The sequence below is a fragment of the Bos taurus genome, chromosome 20, assembly GCF_002263795.3.
Source record: "Bos taurus isolate L1 Dominette 01449 registration number 42190680 breed Hereford chromosome 20, ARS-UCD2.0, whole genome shotgun sequence".
Classification (NCBI taxonomy): domain Eukaryota; kingdom Metazoa; phylum Chordata; class Mammalia; order Artiodactyla; family Bovidae; genus Bos; species Bos taurus.
Window position 1 is genome coordinate 23,824,325 of NC_037347.1, and position 18,527 is coordinate 23,842,851.

General features: G+C 38.1%; 2 protein-coding genes across 2 annotated transcripts in view; one reads left to right on the forward strand and one right to left on the reverse strand.

The window, feature by feature from the left end:
- MTREX (Mtr4 exosome RNA helicase) overlaps positions 1-5,775 on the reverse strand; it is a 91,241-nt gene extending 85,466 nt beyond the window's left edge. Inside the window, 1 exon segment of the mRNA NM_001099012.1 lies at positions 5,618-5,775. Within this exon segment, the coding sequence (NP_001092482.1) occupies positions 5,618-5,745 (128 nt within the window). The 5' untranslated portion in view covers positions 5,746-5,775.
- A 49-nt stretch (positions 5,776-5,824) lies between these two features.
- DHX29 (DExH-box helicase 29) overlaps positions 5,825-18,527 on the forward strand; it is a 47,313-nt gene continuing 34,610 nt past the window's right edge. Inside the window, exons 1-5 of the mRNA NM_001206134.1 lie at positions 5,825-6,369; positions 13,413-13,486; positions 14,646-14,759; positions 16,919-17,048; positions 17,766-17,911. Of these exons, the coding sequence (NP_001193063.1) occupies positions 6,189-6,369; positions 13,413-13,486; positions 14,646-14,759; positions 16,919-17,048; positions 17,766-17,911 (645 nt within the window). The 5' untranslated portion in view covers positions 5,825-6,188. The remainder of the gene's footprint in view (positions 6,370-13,412; positions 13,487-14,645; positions 14,760-16,918; positions 17,049-17,765; positions 17,912-18,527) is intronic.

Below are 18,527 nucleotides of genomic sequence, written 5' to 3' on the forward strand. Positions count from 1 at the left end.
CTAATTTTAACTAATAAAACTGAACATTACTCGTTTTTCATTTCATATTTTCTTGGAAATTGTTTTTAAAATATTTTGCAACTCACATTATCACATTAACATAACTACTAACACAATATTCTTAAAAGTTATAAAACATTGTTATACATTTACATGAGCACTTTCAATAAACATTTAATGTTTTTCTAATGGCATAATATCAGTATTTTGGAGAAAAAAATTTTTATGTGGTTGGATTTACCGGTTAAAAGTAGTGACAATCAACAGTGCTTGGTAGACTAGACATCCATAGGGTAATTCAATCTGACCCTTCTGCTCATTTACACAAAAATCAATATAGATACTAGATCTAGTTGTAAAAGGCAAAAACAACAAAGCCTCTAGAAGATAAAACAAGAAAACTATCTTTATGCTTTATTAAATGACATAAAATTATTAATCAAAACGTAATTCTGATGAAATGGACTGCACTGAAACTAAGTGCTTCTGTAAATCAAAAGGTACTATTAAGAGAGGAAAGAGGTGGGGAGAGAGGTGGGAGGGGGGCTCAGGATGGGGGACACATGTACACCCATGTCTGATTCATGTCTATGTACGGCAAAAACCACTACAATACTGTAATAAGCCTCCAATTAAAATAAATTAATTAAAAAAAAGAGGAAAGACAAAGTGGGAAAAAACACACATATAACAAAAGGCAAATAAATCTAAAGTACTGGAAGACTACAAATTTAAAAAGATAACCCAATTTAAAAATGAGCAAAAGACTAGAACAGGCCCTTTATAAGAGGATATCCAAATCACCAATAAGCATATGAAAAGAAGCTCAGAAACAATTACAGGAAAATGGAAATCAGACTATACAGTATCACAGACTCTTAAATTTTTGATCTCAGAATCCTTTTCCAGTCTAAAAGTTATTCAGTATTCAAAGGAATTTTGTTTATGTAGTCATATCTATTGATAGTTACCATATTAACTATTAAAACTGAAAAAATTTTAAGTTTAGTTATTCATTTTAAAATGGCCAATAACTATTAGAAGTTAGGGCTTCCCCAATGGGTCAGTGGGTAAGGAATCCGCCTGCAATGCAAAGAGACACAGGAGACGTGGGTTCAATCCCTGGATGCGAAAGATCGCCTGGAGGAGGAAATGGCAACCCACTCCAGTATTTTTGCCTGGAAAATCCCATCAACAAAGGAGCCTGGAAGGTTCCAGTCCATGGGGTCGCAAAGAGTTGGATAAGACTGAGCACAAGGCAATGCTGAGGCATAACTGACCTATTAGAAGTTACCATAAATAACATTTTTGACAGAAAATAAGTATTTCCCCAAAAAGATTTAAATGAGAATAATGGTAATGTTTTCTATTACTCCACGTGCCTTTAATGTCTAGCTTAATAGAAGACAGTTGGACTCTCATCTATTTCAACTTGTGATATGGTTTTTGGCTTAAGTATATGAAGAAAAATCCAATCTGATGTAGTTGAAAAGGAGCAGACTTTTCAGATAACTGGGAATATTCCTCTGACCCCACATCAAAACTTAATCATACTTTGAAAAGTACTGCTGGAGCTACAGTTAAGAATTTTACAATGCTGAGCAAAAGCTCGACACAAAATAACATATACGAATCCATTTACATTATATCTACAAACAGGAAAAAAAAAAAGTAACACATGTGGTTATCATGTTAGTCACTTTTCTGGGGGGAAAAAGAGGAGGGATTTCTACAATATTCTACTTTTCATCCCAAATGGGGTTACACTGGCATGTTCACTTTATAAAAATCTGTCCCATGACTTCCACACCTTTCTTACATGTTTTATTTCAATAGAAAAGTTTTTTTTTTTTTTTAAGAACCAATGAATACTAGTATTGATCTATACGCTATAATCTTTCTATAACGAAGTTTACTCTTTGATGCTTAGCAAAACCTGACATACGTAAAACATCTCACTCTCAATTTAGTGGAATAGGTATTCATAGTTATCCCATATTACTTACATGAATCTCCTTTGGACAAGCCATTAATATCTTTGGCTTTCAGTAAAAGAAGACATTTAAATGATAATTATGATTCCTCTAATTTTAACATTTTATTATTCGGTCTGAATTAGTAAGCATCAACCAAACCATTGTAATAAAAACCTACTAACAGTTGATGATAACTATAAAACAAAGAAATATAGTTCCTATAACTTTGACAAGTTTAAAACCTAATTTCATGGTGGAATATTTTCCTTCAGAAGAGTTTTATTATTCTTTAATATTGTATTCTTATCTAAACAACTGAATCTGAAGCTAATCAAGTCTCTACATCAGTACTGTTTAAGATATATACATGCAATTACTGACATAACTTTAAATTTCTAGTAACCATATAAAAATAACTTCAAAAGAAGCCAGTTTTAATATATTTAACTTCAAATATACTACATATTAAAATTTCAATATATAAAAATAAAAATGAACTACTGGATATTTTTTATATCAAGTCATCAAAATACAGTGTATATTTTCAATTTACAACACATCTCAATTCTGATTAGCTACATTTAAGTGCTCAACAGCTACTGATAGGTAGTAGCTATTACTGCAGTCTCCCCTTATCTGTGTTTTTGCTTTCCAAGGCTTCAGTTGCCCTGGGTCAACTGAGGTCCAAAAATATTAAATGGAAAATTACAGAGGTAAATTATCTGTAAGTTTTAAACTGGACACCTTTCTGAGCAGCACGCTGAAATCTTGTGCATTCCTGCTCCATCCCACATGGGACACGAATCATCCCTATGCCCACAGCATCCAGCTTGTAGTCACTTAGTGTCTAAGTTCTCAGATCACTGAACTGGCATGGCAGTGCTTGTGTTTAAGTAATTCTTGTTTTACTCAATAATGGCCCCAAGCTGCAAAAGTAGTGATGTTGGCAATTTTGAGAGCCAAAGAGAAGCTGTCAAGTGCTTACTTTAAGTGAAAAGGTGAAAGTTTTCAACTTATAGATTGATATAATTTATTATTAATAATTTTAATCTCTTATCATGTCTAATTTATAAATTATGCTTTCAAAGATAGTATTACATTAAAAAAAAAAATACTACATACATGTTTTGGTACTCTCCAAGGTTCCAGGCATCCTCTGGAGCTCTTGGAACCTATCCCACTCAGATAAGGGATTGTTCAGTTGCTAAGCCATGTCCCCATGGACTGCAGCATGCTAGGCTTCCCTGTCCTTCACCATCTCCTGGAGTTTGCTCAAACTCATGTCCATTGAGTCGGTGATGCTATCCAACCATCTCACTCTCTGTCGGGGCCTTCTCCTCCAGATAAGGGGTGAGGACTACTATACATTGGATAGTTCAGCTCTAAATATAAGGACAGTTTGTAGTAAATAATTGAGGATAGAGAAGCTAGTTAAATGGTAGTATAAGAGCAATTTCAGGATGTGGAAAACTATACAGGACAAATGAGCTGGATTCTCCTCTCATCTACGCTTCCAGAAGCAATCAACAGCATAAGGGAAAAAGAGACTTGTAAAATAAAGGACTTTAGGGATATAACAGGAGCCTCTCAGGCAGTGCTAGTGGTAAAGAACCCACCTGCCAATCCAGGAGACATAAGTGACGTGGGGTCAATCCCTGGGTGGGGAAGATCCCCTGGAGAGCAGGGCAACCCACTTCAGTATTCTTGCCTGGAGACACCCATGGACAGAGGAGCCTGGCGGGCTATAGTCCATTGGGTCTCAAAGAGTGGGACACTGCTTAGCAACTGAGCACGCATGCATGCATCTTCATAACATCATAGTTGCCCATTCAAACTACAGAAATTAATTACTTCTGTTTGGAAAAAAACAAAAATCTGTCCTTCCTCATTTTCCCTGAAAAGTTATCCAAAACTACTAAACCCTCTAACTTAATGACAGAGGAAGACTATTTTTTTTCTCCTTTCTGTCATTCTTTCTTACATGTGACATTTTACATTCTTTGATTGTTCTGATGTCCCTATAATCTCTGTCATGTGTATGAAAACTACACATTCCCAGAGAAATCTTCACTTCAAACAGTTCCAATTCAAGTAACATCCAGATATATACCTTCAGTTCTGGTATTACTTCAAATCCAAATTAAAACTGCCCAATGGACTGCTTCAATACGGATACACTATCATCAATTCACTTTGCCTTGAGCCGAATTAATTTTCAAATCAAAATCACCTATAAATTTCCCTATTTTTCTTCTTCCTGATATCCAAATTCAAAACATCTCTTTTGACCCCCCTTTCCATTGTTCTCCTTAAATTAAGTCTGTCAATTTTTTCCTTTACAACATTTTATATCTTTTTCCTTCCTTCTGTCACCTCCTGAGCTGAAGTCCTTATAATCTCATAATTAGACAATTTAAATACTTTTTAATTTACTTTTACTATCAGTGCCTTTCCTCTTTAAACATATCAACAAATGCTACCAAATTAATTTATCTAAACTAACACTCTACTTCTCCAGTTACCAAGTTACATGTTCAATGGGCGCACCCCCACACACACACTGGGTTTTTTTAAAAATAAAATCAAAAGTCATCTGCCTGTTATTCAAGGCTCCTCATAATCTAAAACCAATTTATATCCTCTGCTTTATCTCTTGTAGTCCTAAGCAAACACTTCCTCTAGGCCAACCCGTGCTACCAAAAGAAAAAAAAAAATCTCAGCATCAATAAGGAATCATTTCCTCAACTTAGGATAGCTTCTTGCATGTAAATCTCTCTGGACACCACAAACAGATACCACTTTTCTGAACTTTAATAGCACTTCAGTGTACATAATAGCTTATTATATTCCAATCTCCTACTCTTCAAAATATGTATCTGTTCCACTTCCTTACTTCAAATAAAAATTCCTTGAAAGTAAAATTATGTCTAACTTAACTCAAGCATCTACTGGGTATCTTCCTCCAATGTCAAGAGTAAATTTTGTTCATTACTAAGGAATCATCTTATTTTAATTGACGTTTCAGGGACCAGTAATTTTTTAGTTTTTCTTAATGAAATCAAAGAAAGCCAGCACCTAAGAATCCAATATATGCTAAGCACTGTTAGGCGCTTTACACATACTATCTCATTTAATCTTCATCAAAACCCTAGTGATTGGCGCTATCATCTCATTATGGGCAAGAAAACTCCAGCTTGGAGACTGAATTTCTCTCCCTTCTGCTGCTATTTGCCCTGTCCTCTCCAAGTCACAGTTTCTAAGCCTCTTAACCCTTTACGCAACTGGTGGTTCGTTTCGTGTATTAAAGGCTCTGTGCCCAGTTGGTGCTGGTGCTGCGGGTGCGGAAACTAAGAAAAAGCTGCCATGCCTTCACGACCCCCCGGGTAGACTCAGGCAGGCGCAGAGTCAGGCCTCATGCCGGCATCAGGGAATTGCAGGGCCAGGAGCCCACGCTGCCTGCGGTCACCGGGAAACGCCAAGACCCAGCGTCCTCAAACCAACATTCTTCCTTCCTCTTCATTTTTCTCAACCCCCTTCACTTCCCTACTCCTATCATGAACACCCTACACCCACCCCACTTCTCGAGGTCTTCAAAAGACAGTACGATTTTCTTCCTTTAACACTGGGATCATCTTCCTTACCCGGCCTTTTCTGCAGACCCTGGAGGCCCCTTCCACTTCCCCTTCTCCTTGTCTTTTTTGGCTCCAGGAGCCGTGGTCGAGTCGTCCTCGAACACGCTGAACAGCTCATCCCCGAAAGCGTCAGCCATCTTTCGTAGCGGCGAGACCCAATTTCCTTCCTACCCACAATGCTCCGCGACCGCACCGACAGTGACGACAGTGAGGCTGCGAGAAGCCTCAACGGGGGCCCGCGGGTGATAAAATTAGTGGAGTAACGCAGTCGCCGAGACTTCTTCCCCGCTTCCTTTTTCTCCTCTGATCTTTCCTTTCCCACTGGCGGAAGAACACATCCGTGGCTAAGAAGGGACCTCGGCCAGGATTCCCGGCACGCCGCGGACACCTGGGGCGGAGAGGAGGCGGGATCTTGGCGAGCCCGACCAATTACGAAGCAGCGGTCGTCCAGGCCCGAGAAGCCCGGATTGAGGGCGCAAGGTGGCGGCTTGGGACAGGGGGAATGTGAAGATCTTTTGGAGGCCGTACGGGAGTGGTGCCGGTAGCTGGATAGGGAGAGGTCTTCTGCCACAGCTGCAACATGGGTGGCAAGAACAAGAAACACAAGACGCCGGGGGCCGCGGCGGTCCGGGCTGCCGTGTCTGCTTCCAGAGCCAAATCCTCCGAGGCCGGAGCTACCGGGGAGGCCCAAAACAAGAAGCCTGTGTCCAGGCCGGCCCCAGCCGCCGCTGCCAGCACCAGGGAGCCCCGGGTCAAGCAAGGTATGAACGGTCAGGCCCCGGACTCCTCCGGAGCTTCAACTGCCAGTCTCGAGGGAGAAGCTTTAGCACGTGGGCAGACCCTCGATCTTAAAATTTATTTCACACCCAGAGCTACTGTCTCCCCATCTGGTAGCCTTGTTTTAGATTAGTGTAGGCTGTTCGGGCCTCCAGAGTTCCGACGGTAGCGTCCCCCCACCTAACCTCCATTTGCCTTGAGAAGAAACAAACAAAAAAAAATTTGCATTAGCTCTCGTTTCTGCAGGGATCGGTCCTGAGCCACCCTCTAGCGAGGCGAATGCAGAGAGTAGTGTGTGGAGTTGTTAACCTCCCAGAGCCAGACCCTTTTTCTCCTTGCTTCTCAGACCATTTTCAGCCACGATGTAGCGCTTCCACGTGTTATGGAAAAGTCAGTACTTAATAAGAATTTCAGCGCTTACACCCCGAATATGGGTATTGCTACTGCTACTGCTAAGTCGCTTCAGTCGTGTCCAACTCTGTGCGACCCCATAGACGGCAGTCCACCAGGCTCCGCCGTCCCTGGGATTCTCCAGGCAAGAACACTGGAGTGGGTTGCCATTTCCTTCTCCAATGCATATGGGTATAATCTGCTGTCAAAATTGTCAGCGATCTTTATCGCAGCAATGCGTTTTTGCTTCTTGTGCATTTTGGTTTGATAATTCATCTTGGAGATTGCCAGTTCTGGCTGCAGATCAACAGACCTCTTTTACAGCTGGTTTCAAAAGATGGACAATTAATACGCTATTTTTTTCTGCTTAGCGTATTTGCTTGTTCTTGCAGAAATATTCGTCCAACAAATATGTATTGAAAACCTCCGTGTATGGGATGAGCAAAATAGATAAATCACCACTCTTGGAGCTTGCCAGTGTAATGGCAATAGTTACACAAACATTGCTTTGTGATTGTTAAGTGTCGCTAGGAAAGAGAATTTTACAGGGTAATCTGATTTTTACTGGGAAAAAAGAGGAGTATTGGATGGTGTCTTTGAGAAAGTGATGGTATTGGGGGGATGGATTGGTATTAACTCCATGAAAAATGGGGAGAATAGTATTTCTGTGCAGGAAGGAACACTACATGCCAAGATCTTGAGTCAGGAAAGAGCATGGGCCTTTGAGATACTCAGAATGTAAGCATTGCCTAAAGAGGAAAGGAGATGAGACTGAAGTAGGCAGGTAACAAACTTTCACTTAGAAGATGAATAATAATTCTTTGTCCTGCAACTTATCGTAATATTTTAACTACAGAATTGCTATGCCTGCAATTAGAAATGCATAGTATTTTTTCTGGACGATTCTGTGGCACTTTTACTCTGTGAATCAGCCTCTTCCTTTTCGTGCTATTGCTCTGAGTTCTTTGAACTTTCTAACAGTCATTTGTTGTGTTCTTTGGCTTCCCAGTCCCCCAAACCCAAAATGTGACACTTGCTGAACGTGTCAGTCTTACAGTATGATTCCCTCTCCAGCTCTTCCAGAAGAACTCATCTACTTCCGTTACTTCTATCTTCTCCTGTGTAGGTGACTCCTCAATCAGCACGTCCAGTCGTGGTCTTTATTCCAAGCTTAAGTCAGCCATTTCTACACTGATTTGGAGATCTGGCCCTATTTTGTGAGCATGTCAAATTTAATAACATGGCTAATTACTCCCTCCCAAACTAGCTTCTCCTGTGACTTCTTTGTTTCTGTTCTTCCATATTCCTCTTTATTCAATGTCAGTAGTTATATTTTAATGCCTTCCTTTCTTCTTCACATCCAGTCAGTTCTCAAGCTCCATATAGTCTTTGCTTATTTGTCTTCCATGTATGCCCCTTTTCACTTTTGATTTATACTATTCACACCTCATTTTAGGCACTCATGAATTTGTGGAGTATGAGCACAGCCTTCTAATGGATCTCCCTAGCTGTGCTCTTTTTTCCTCCTCCAGTCTGTCCTGCATGAAGTATTGGATTGATCTTCAGAATCACTGCATTGGTTATATCACTTCCCAAGTTGTTCTACAGCATTTTTACTGACATTGTGATAAAGTACCAACGATTCAGCTTGTATCTAAGACCACCCTTTCTAGCCTTTTTACTAGTTCCTGTATTGTGTGTGTATGCTCCGTCATGTCCAACTCTTTGTGAGTCTGTGGACTATAGCCCACCAGACTTCTCTGTCCATGGCATTTTTCAGGCAAGAATACTGGAGTGGGTTGCCATTCCTCCTCCAGGAGATCTTCCCAACCCAGGACTGAACCCAGGTCTCCTGCATCTCCTGCTTTGCAGGCAGATTTTTTACTACTGAGCCACGAGGGAAACTAATTCTGGTATTCACCTGTAACACTTTCTCTGTGTTTTCACTGCCCCAAATTCAGCTGTTGGCTTTCTGCCTCCTTGTGTTGATTCTTGCCATTTTCTCTTATGGAATGGCTTCTATCCCCAACACTATCTACCAGAATCCTGTAATACCCACCTCAGATAGCAACTACTATTAAAATTCTTCCTATTCCACAGCTCGTGTATCATTGTTTGAATCATTCTTTTTGATATTTAGATCTGAGGAATTACATATTTTATCTGTCCTACAAAATTATAGGAGGTAAGAACTGTTTCGTGGATATGTATTAATATCCCTCAATCTCTACTTAAATGTTCTGAATATAGTCATCCAAAAAATTTCTTGGATAAGTGACAAGGACAAATCAGAGAAATTATCAAGACCAAGAAATCGAGAGAACATGAGAGGTTATCTACCAAATTTGTAGAGAATTTTATGTAACCATAAATCAATATCTGTATATATAGCAGATAAATAAAATGTGATTGCCACATGATTTTGTTTTCTTTTTTCTGTTTGGATATTTTTATATAATAGGCTTACTTGGAAGAAAAAGTGACAAAATACACAGAAAAAATTATCTCTAAACTCTTTTTTGTTCCTAATGTAAATGTTAGTATTTTCCTCCCCTTCCATCTCTCTCTGTCTTTTCAAACAATTTGAAGAATTGTACATAGCATATGTCCTCAAAACTGAACTCTCATCTACAGGTAGAAATTGACTAGTGCTACAGCATGGTTCTTGGCACACTTCTAGGTGTTCTTCCACTTCTGTTTTTTCATTTCTTTTGTTCATCAAATAATTCTTGAAGAGCTGCTGTGTGCCAGGCAAGATTTGAGGTACAGAGGATACCATAAGAACAGAACAAACTGAGATTACTGCTTATATCACTGAAGGTTGGTGGAGGCTACTTACAACCATAAGGCTTGTGTTTATGAAAAGTATTAAACCTAGTTGAGACTTCAAATCTTAAGAGGGAAATAAGACAAGGGGACTGATGTCTTGAAAGCCATTATAAATATTTTTTAAGGTCACCAAAATAAAACAGAAAAAGTGCCATCAAAGAAAACAGTGTCTTGGTAAAGAATAAATCAGTGGTGCGGTCTGATTTAGAACAGAGATGGCTTTTCTGAGGAAACCTGCTGAGATGATTTGTAGCAACCAGCTACATCTGGAGAGAGTGAGCTTAGGGAACAAAGGTGAAGGCCCTAAGATGGGAGCTTGAAATGAAGCAGGAAGACAGTCTGTGTGGGTGGGGTGAAAGAGCCGGGACTGGTGTTGGTATTAAATGGGGAAGAGACCTTAGCTAGGATTAGTCAGGTAGCGGTGGCTCTGTGGACTTCCTCAGACAGCCTGACTGCTTCGATTATGTCAGCTAGCTCTCATTTATTCTCCAGATACTCTGTAGTTCCTCTTTATAGCTTACTTGGATAATTAGTTGCTGAATTACTTCATGAGAAAAGCACTGTGAGGACAAGACTGGGTCTTATTCCTGACTGCATCTCTTGGCTGATTTGGATGCTCTTGCAGAAGGGAGCCAGGGTGCCTCAATCCACCGATCACTAGCATCAGCATCTCACAGTGAATGTCTTAGTGATGGTAGATGGTTACAATCCCTGTATGATGTAAAATGCAATACTGTGTAAAAGGAATATATTCTAAGAGTATTGGGCAACAGGAAACTGATTCTGGCTGTTGCCTCTTCTTCCTCACTGAGTCGTCTTGAGGAAATTACTTCGTTTTTCTGTGCTTCAGCTTTAATAAGTATTTCTGAGAGCCAGTTACATAAGTTCCATTGTCCACGTGTAGTCATTATAAATTGAAATCCTTAGTGCATTTGCCTTGAAGATACGTACTGCACACTAACTTCCTTATTTCTAGTCAAATTTCCAGTAACTCCCTTCTTCTGAAACAAAACCAAAACTTGGAGAAGGGTTTCTAAACAGCAAAAAAGGTAACTGTCATACATCTTATGCAGGTTACTTGGCAAAAGAATGGGGACCATTTTTATTCCATGGCCTGTTGACTTAGGATTGTATTTGAAAATAGGCTTACTCATGTCCAAGTTTTGGTATCTATTTTCTTCTGGTGCCATCACTCCTTCCTAGGTAACAGAATTTGGGACTGGGGAGCTGTTAGGTTTCTATTCTGAAAGTTGGCTGGCTGATAGGAGAGGAGACCAAATTAAGAGTCTCAGAGAATTGGGTAGGCTCTGCAAGCCTCTTGGCACAATAATAGATATTCATAATAAATATTACATCATGAAATGCTTTGAATTTTGCTTATTGTAGTAGTATTATGGCAGGAAGTATAAATACGTTTTAGAAGGACTTGTTTCAGATTGTTTTAAAATGCATCTCAAATTTTGGACTTTTTATTCGTATTGATTAAAAAACATTTGTTAGCATGTTTTAGGAAGAATTTGAAAATGAAAGGGCCTTACTGGTTAACTTGATTTAATTGGTATTATCCCTGGCATGATCTCATTATTACTTCAGTTTCTCAGAGTATTGATTAAAATGAAAGCACACCATTTTCAGAGACCCTGACTGACACTCAGGGAATGCACAGCAGTATGAATGTTCATTCCCCTCTTGATGTTCTGGGGACTTAGATCTTCTTTTATTTGCCCTCTGGAAGTTTGCAGTATAAACTGACCTCAAGCAAGTGATGATTGGATGTTTTAGGTGCAATGGTTGGAGGAGACAAATGAGAACTGACTGCAATCTTCAATTCACTAAAAAACAAAACCAATCCAGAATCTCCTGATGGTCCAGTGAATAGAACTTGGCATTTTCACTGCAGAGTTCAATTACTGATGAGGAAACTAAGATCCTGCAAGTGGTGTGGCATTGCCAAAACAAGAAAGAAAATAAAGCAAAAGTTACTAAAGGAATTTACAGTCTTACCTCTGACAGTAACACGTCAACCTTGAACTGTTTCTCAGTATTCTCTTGGTAATGAAACATCCATCTATAGAAAAGGTTAATGGTTGGGTGTGTGTGTGGTAGGGGGAGGGGGGTGGATTGCCTTTGCATGGGTTTAGGGATTGATTAGTATGCTAAATTTGTGAATGAATTTACTACAACTGGTAAGACCCCCAGAAATGATTAAAGACTGCTGATATGTACTTTATTACCATTGACATTAGTTTATGAACAAGGTTACTAGGATTAAGGTAAAGTCTGAGACCAGAAGATGAGGAAAACCATACTATACCAGAATTCTTACTATCTTTTAACATATTTACTAGTGTCTTAAAATGAACAACCCAATGTAAGTCAACAGAGACTAAAATCCTTGAATTTAAAATTATAATAAGCAACTCTTTAATGTTAGGTTTCTCTAAGTGAAAAAATGTTAGGTTTCTCTAACTGAAAACAAAGAGTAACTAGGTTTTGTACAATTCTAGGATGATTTTTATATAGTTGTGGTTCTCAAAAGTGTGCTCGGGGATCCTGGGGAATTATTGACACCTTTCTAGCTGAGGCTTAATGAGATCAAACTATATTCATAATCTAAAATGTTATTTGTCATTTTCATTTATATTTTCTCACTAATGTACAGTGACTACTTGATGTGCGATTTTACAGAAGATTAAATGCAGAAGCTAGACATTAAGAGATTTGCAAAAGTAGAAAACAGTTTTTTTAATCTAGTAAAAAACTTTTCATAAAAGTAATACTTATTTTAACACATAGTAAAATTTATTTTCAATGAATTAATGTTTTTAAAATTTTCTCTTTTATCAATATGTGATAAATATCACTATTATAACCCACATAAACAAAAAGTACTTGGGATCTTCAGTAATTTTTAAGAGAGAAGGAGGTCATGAGACCAAAGTTTGAAAATAAAATTTATTCTCTCCTGGTTAGTCATTGTTAGAAGACTGATAACATATAGTATTTTTATTGACTGGAACAGATTTGACAACTATAGTGGATTCAGTAGTATTCACCCAAACGCTCACGTCTACCTGGAACCTCAGAATATGATCTTTTTTGGAAAGAAGATCATTGCAGATGTAATGGTTAAGGATCTCAAGATGAAATCATCCTGGATTTAGGGAGAGCCCTAAGCCCAGTGACTAGGGTCCAGAGAAAGGAGAGGAAGATTTGGACACAGACAAAAGGAATAAGGCCATGTGAAGGCCCATTTTAGGAGCAAGACAGACAAGCCAGGAAACACCTGGGATCGCCAGAAGAAGCAAGAAAAAAGAGTTATGTAGGGCCATCAGATGAAGTATGGTCCTACCAACACCTTGATTTTGGACTTCTGGCATCCAGAATTGTGAGTGAATGTTTGTGTATTCAGCCACCAAGTCCATGATGATTTGTTTCAGCAGCCTTGGACACTGATACAGCAACCTTGTACTCAGCAGGAGACATGATAGGTGCTCCCACTTCCTTTTTCTCTTCAAAGTTACCCATCTTCTCTGCCAGGAATCAAATATCCTCTAAGAGGTCTTCCTTCAGCTAAGTGCTGAAGCATTGCACTCTGTGAGAAACTAGTTAACCTAGAGAATGCTAAACAGTAAAATGTTTTCAAAAATTGAGCAGTATTGCTGACTTCTGTATTGGGTTATTTGGTAAAGTGGAAAAGAAAGAGTTGAGATCAAATATTTAATATTTAGTGATCTTTAGACAAAAATTAAAATAGTGTAATGGATATTGATCATTAAATTACCTGTTTATTGTCTGTTATGTATAGGTCCGAAAATTTACAGTTTTAATTCTGCAAATGATTCTGGTGGTCCTGCAAATCTGGATAAATCTATTTTGAAAGTGAGTACCCATGTTTTGAGTCATTCCAAGAAATGTTACTTAAAAAAAAAAATCTGTACTCTTAAATGTAAGTAAATGATGGGATATTTTAAGTTTTGTAAACAGTACAATAATTATTCATCTATACAAAATAAAAAGTAAATCATACTTTTTATGGTAAAAAGTAAATGATAAAAGTACTTTTATGATAAAATTAAATCATCTGTTGAGAGCCTCTAAGAAATTAAGGAAGAGCTGGGTAAGGTCCAAACTTCTAAGTCTAGCATACACATCCCTTCAGATCTGACTTGGAATACCTTTCCAGCCTTCTCCATTACTCTGCTCCACTTAAAATTTCAGTTCACATCTCATTGTTCCCCTAAATCCCATACGATTTTATGACTCCAGACTTTTGTCCATAGGCTCTCTGGCTAGAAAGCTCTACTTCCCCTTCTTATGTCTTCTTAATAATGACATGCTGGGTTACAGTTTCTTTTTCTATATGTTTCTTGTGCTAGACTGAATTCCTAAAGTATGTTTTTGTGCATTGCTCATAGTGAGCATTCATTAAAGATGTGACCAAAGGAAGATATATTTGAGGGTAGATTGTTACGTAATCTTAGGTTAAGTATATGGAAACAACAGAAGATAGAATGGCAAGTAGGAAAAAAATTGAAGACAAACAGTAGAAGCGAAAATAGTTTGTGTAATCTAATAGTACAATTTATGTTAATACAAGTTTTTACTTTAATTGATTTGCCCCTTTTTTAGCGTCGCATCCATTCTTTCAGGCAGATGTGCTTAGGTTGCTTTATATTAAGGCACATTTCTGGGTTCTTTCCCCAAGGATTCAGATTCAGTATGTTTAATAAGGCTTAGGAATCTGTCTCTGTGGTGGCAACATAAGGGTGGTCCAAGGACAGTGTCATGAGATACATGGCTTAAAGAGGCTTTGTAAAAGGATTTTTGTCTTGCCAGATGTTGTTTTTACCATACCTCATTTTTTCTTAAAATATGTGATAGGAATGTGATCCAATGAATGGTATTCCAGTATAATTGCTGTATCTGATTTCAGCTGAAATTCTGGGATATAGAAAACGGATTCCTTCTAATTATTTAATTATTAAATGTTATTTAGTAATTCATCTTCTAATTGATGCTATCTTTTTGGTCTCAATAGGTGGTAATTAATAACAAACTAGAGCAAAAAATTATTGGAGTGATAAATGAACACAAAAAGCAAAATAATAACAAGGGAGTGATTTCTGGAAGACTTACTGCCAAAAAATTACAGGTATTTTGCAAACCTTTTTTTAAAGTTACTTATTTTTAGTGGAGCATTTAAAAAAAATTTTTTTTTAATTGAAGGATAATTGCTTTACAGAATTTTGTGGTTTTCTGTCATACATCAACAAGAATCAGCCATAGATACACCCATGTCCCCTCTCTCCCAGACCTCCCTCCCATTTCCCTCCCGACTCCGCCCTTCAGCCTGTGACAGAGCCCCTGTTTGAGTTCCCTGAGTCATACAGCAAATTCCCATTTTCTATTTGTTTTACACATGATATTGTAAATTTCTGTGTTACTCTCTCCATATATCTCACCTTTTCCCTCCTCTCCTTCCACCTTGTCCATAGGTCCATTCTCTTTGTCTCTTTCTCCTTTGCTGCCCTGAAAATAAATTCATCGGTGCCATCTCTTCAGATTCCATATATATGTGTCAGTAACGATATTTATATTTCTCTGACTTACTTTGCTCTGTATAATGGGCTCTAGTTTCATCCACCTCATTAGAACAGATTAAAATGCATTCCTTTTTATGGCTGAGTAGTATTCCATTGTATATATGTAACAGCTTCTTTATCCATTCTTCTGTCAGTGGACATCAAGGTTGTTTCCGTGTTCTAGCTGTTGTAAATAGTGCTGCAGTGAACACTGGGATACATGTGTCTTTTTCAGTTTTGTTTTCCTCAGGGTATATGCCTAAGAGTAGGATTGCTGGGTCATATGGTGGTCTTATCCTAGCTTTTTAAGGAGTCTGCATACCATCTTCCATAGTGGCTGTTTCAGTTTACATTCCCACCAGCAATGTAAGAGTGTTCCCTTGACTTTTCAACTTCCATTGAAATTTCATGTAGATTAGTTCCATCTGCAAAAATGAGGAAGAAGTGCCAAATGTAAGCGTACACATTAAAATAGTGATGTGAAAATTACATCCCCCAAATGCTGTTGGACTTGTAGTGGGCACTTTGCTTACATTTTCTCTGACACACCAATGCTGGAAGGTATTTTGCCCCATTTTTCAAATGAAGAAATTGAGGCTTAGAAGGATTATATAAATTATAGCCTGAGGTTGTTAATTACTAGCAAAGTAAAAAGGGCTTCCCTGGTGGCTTAGACGTAAAGCCTCTGCCTGCAATGTGGGAGACCTGGTTTTGATCCCTGGAGAAGGAAATGGCAACTCACTCCAGTACTCTTGCCTGGAAAATTCCATGGGCTATAATCTATGGGGTCAAAAAGAGTTGGACACGACTGAGCTTTTCACTTTTCACTTTCAAAATAAAAAGTCTGAATTTCAACCCAGTCTTGCCCAGATCTAAAAATGTGTTAGAAAGTACATTAAAAAGCTTTACTTTTTATATGAACACGTTCATTGAAGCACGGCTTATGATTTAAGAAAAAGAAAACATTCCAAGTGAGCACCAGTAGGAAAATGTATAGTTCAGTTCAGTCATTCAGTCGTGTCCTACTCTTTTCGACCCCGTAAATCGCAGCACACCAGGTCTCCCTGTCCATCACCAACTCCCGGAGTTCACTGAGACTCACGTCCATCGAGTCAGTGATGCCATCCAGCCATCTCATCTTCTGTCGTCCCCTTCTCCTGCCCCCAATCCCTCCCAGCATCAGAGTCTTTTCCAATGAGTCAACTTTTCGCATGAGGTGGCCAAAGTACTGGAGTTTCAGCTTTAGCATCATTCCTTCCAAACAAATCCCAGTGCTGATCTCCTTCAAAATGGACTAGTTGGATCTCCTTGCAATCCAGGGGACTCTCAAGATTATGGTATATCTATCCAGTGGAATATTCTGTAACTATTACAAGTGATGAACAATTTCTAATAATTTGGGAAGATGCTTAGTTACAATGTTAAATGAAATTTGTTTTTTAAAAAATCACAAAAAAATGACTGAAGGACCCACATTGCATTGCAGACAGTATCTTTGGATAGAGAGAATATGAGCAATTTCTCCTGGTCATTTTTTATTTTTCTGTAGTTCTCAAATTCTCTAGTTCTCAAATAAAATAATTCTTCAAACTGGAAAAAAAGAGAAAAAGATACTTTTGAAGTTATAATTTGTGTCAGAATTTCTGTTTTAAAATGAATGGGAGAATACACTTAGTAATGAAAAAACAGAAAATTGACAGAATGGCTTTTTCACATTTCCCTTCCATAGGATTTATACATGGCTTTACAAGCATTTTCGTTTAAAACTAAGGACATTGAAGATGCCATGACTAACACACTCTTACATGGTGGTGATCTTCATTCTGCCTTGGATTGGCTCTGTTTAAACCTTTCAGATGGTAAGCAGTATTATCATAACATTCTTTCAGTTTATAAAACCTTTTGAAATAATTTGTGTTTATGATATTTGTAGCAAGCTTTTGGTTTGCACTTAAATTTTTTTTCACTGTGTTATAATTATTTTTAAAATATTCTTACCCTTTTTCTGGTCTTTTTGGTATATTCTTCTTAGGGATTATAGTCTGTGCAAGAAAAAATTATTTTTGTATGTGTTGCTTTCAGTTGTTAATGGCCATTTTACAGTGCACATTATACAGCATATTCTTAACTGTCTATAACCTGTCAGGCTGTGTACCTGGTTTTGGTTTAGAAATTAGGGCTATCTTGCTTTGGGTAAATAATATTTAATTAAGCACAGGGTTCAGGCTGTAATCTTTGGCAAGATCCTGGAATGTGAATTGCTTCTATGACTGATTAAGGCTGCAACCACATGCAACCAAGGAGGAGGGGAGAGTTAAGATTTTCTTATGAAAATTTAGGCGTCTAGCACTTTGAGGGTGCAATGGCCAAACTGAGGTGGGCTGGTTATCGTCTAGAGAGTGTTCCCACTGGTTTGATAATAAAACAACTTTCATTGTAGGATTTCTATTCCTAGAAGATGAACAGTAGAAGAAAGTTAAGTGCTCTTTGTCTAGACAGGTTTTATGCATGTGTTTAATAAGTATTTGTATGTTTTCTGTATCATGTACATTATTTTTATCCCAATTTCTCTTAAGATGCGCTTCCTGAAGGATTCAGTCAGGAATTTGAAGAGCAACAACCTAAAAGTAGGCCAAAATTCCAGTATCCTCAAACGCAAGCCACTATTTCACCTCCATTGCAACCTAAAACCAAAAAGCGGGAAGAAGATCCTAAGATCATGGTAATTTAAGAATTCAACATTTAAAGTATAAAATCGAGTGAAATGTGTAACAGTTCATAAGAGTATAAGTATTAGGTTGCCGTTATGTTTTTACTCATTGAAAATGTCTAATGGGTTTGGCAAATTCATTAGCATTGTCATTTCAGTTATCTATTGCTACATAACAAACCACCCGAAAATGAAGTGACTTAAACCAACATTTTATTCCTTATGATTTTGCAGTTTGGACTGAGCTCAGCTAGGCAGTTTGTCTGATCCAAGAGGTATCTCCTCAGGCTAGAAGATCCAAAATGGTTTATTTACTCACATGACTAGAGCCTCAGCTGGGATCTTGCTAGCAAGGCATCTCTCTCTCCACATGATTAGTTTAGGTTTCCCCTTACATTTTGATATTAGAATGGTCAGACTTCTTACTTGACATCTGGCTTCCAAGAGCAAGTATCTCAAGATAGTAAACACCAGTGTACAAATTTTTATCAAGCCTCTGCTTGTATCACTGTTGCTGATGTCACATTGGCTGAAGCAAGTCATGTGGCCAATTCAAAATCTTCGTGGAAGGGGGTTACAGAAAGGCATTAATACTGGAAGGTGTACTTCCTTAGGGCATTACACACAA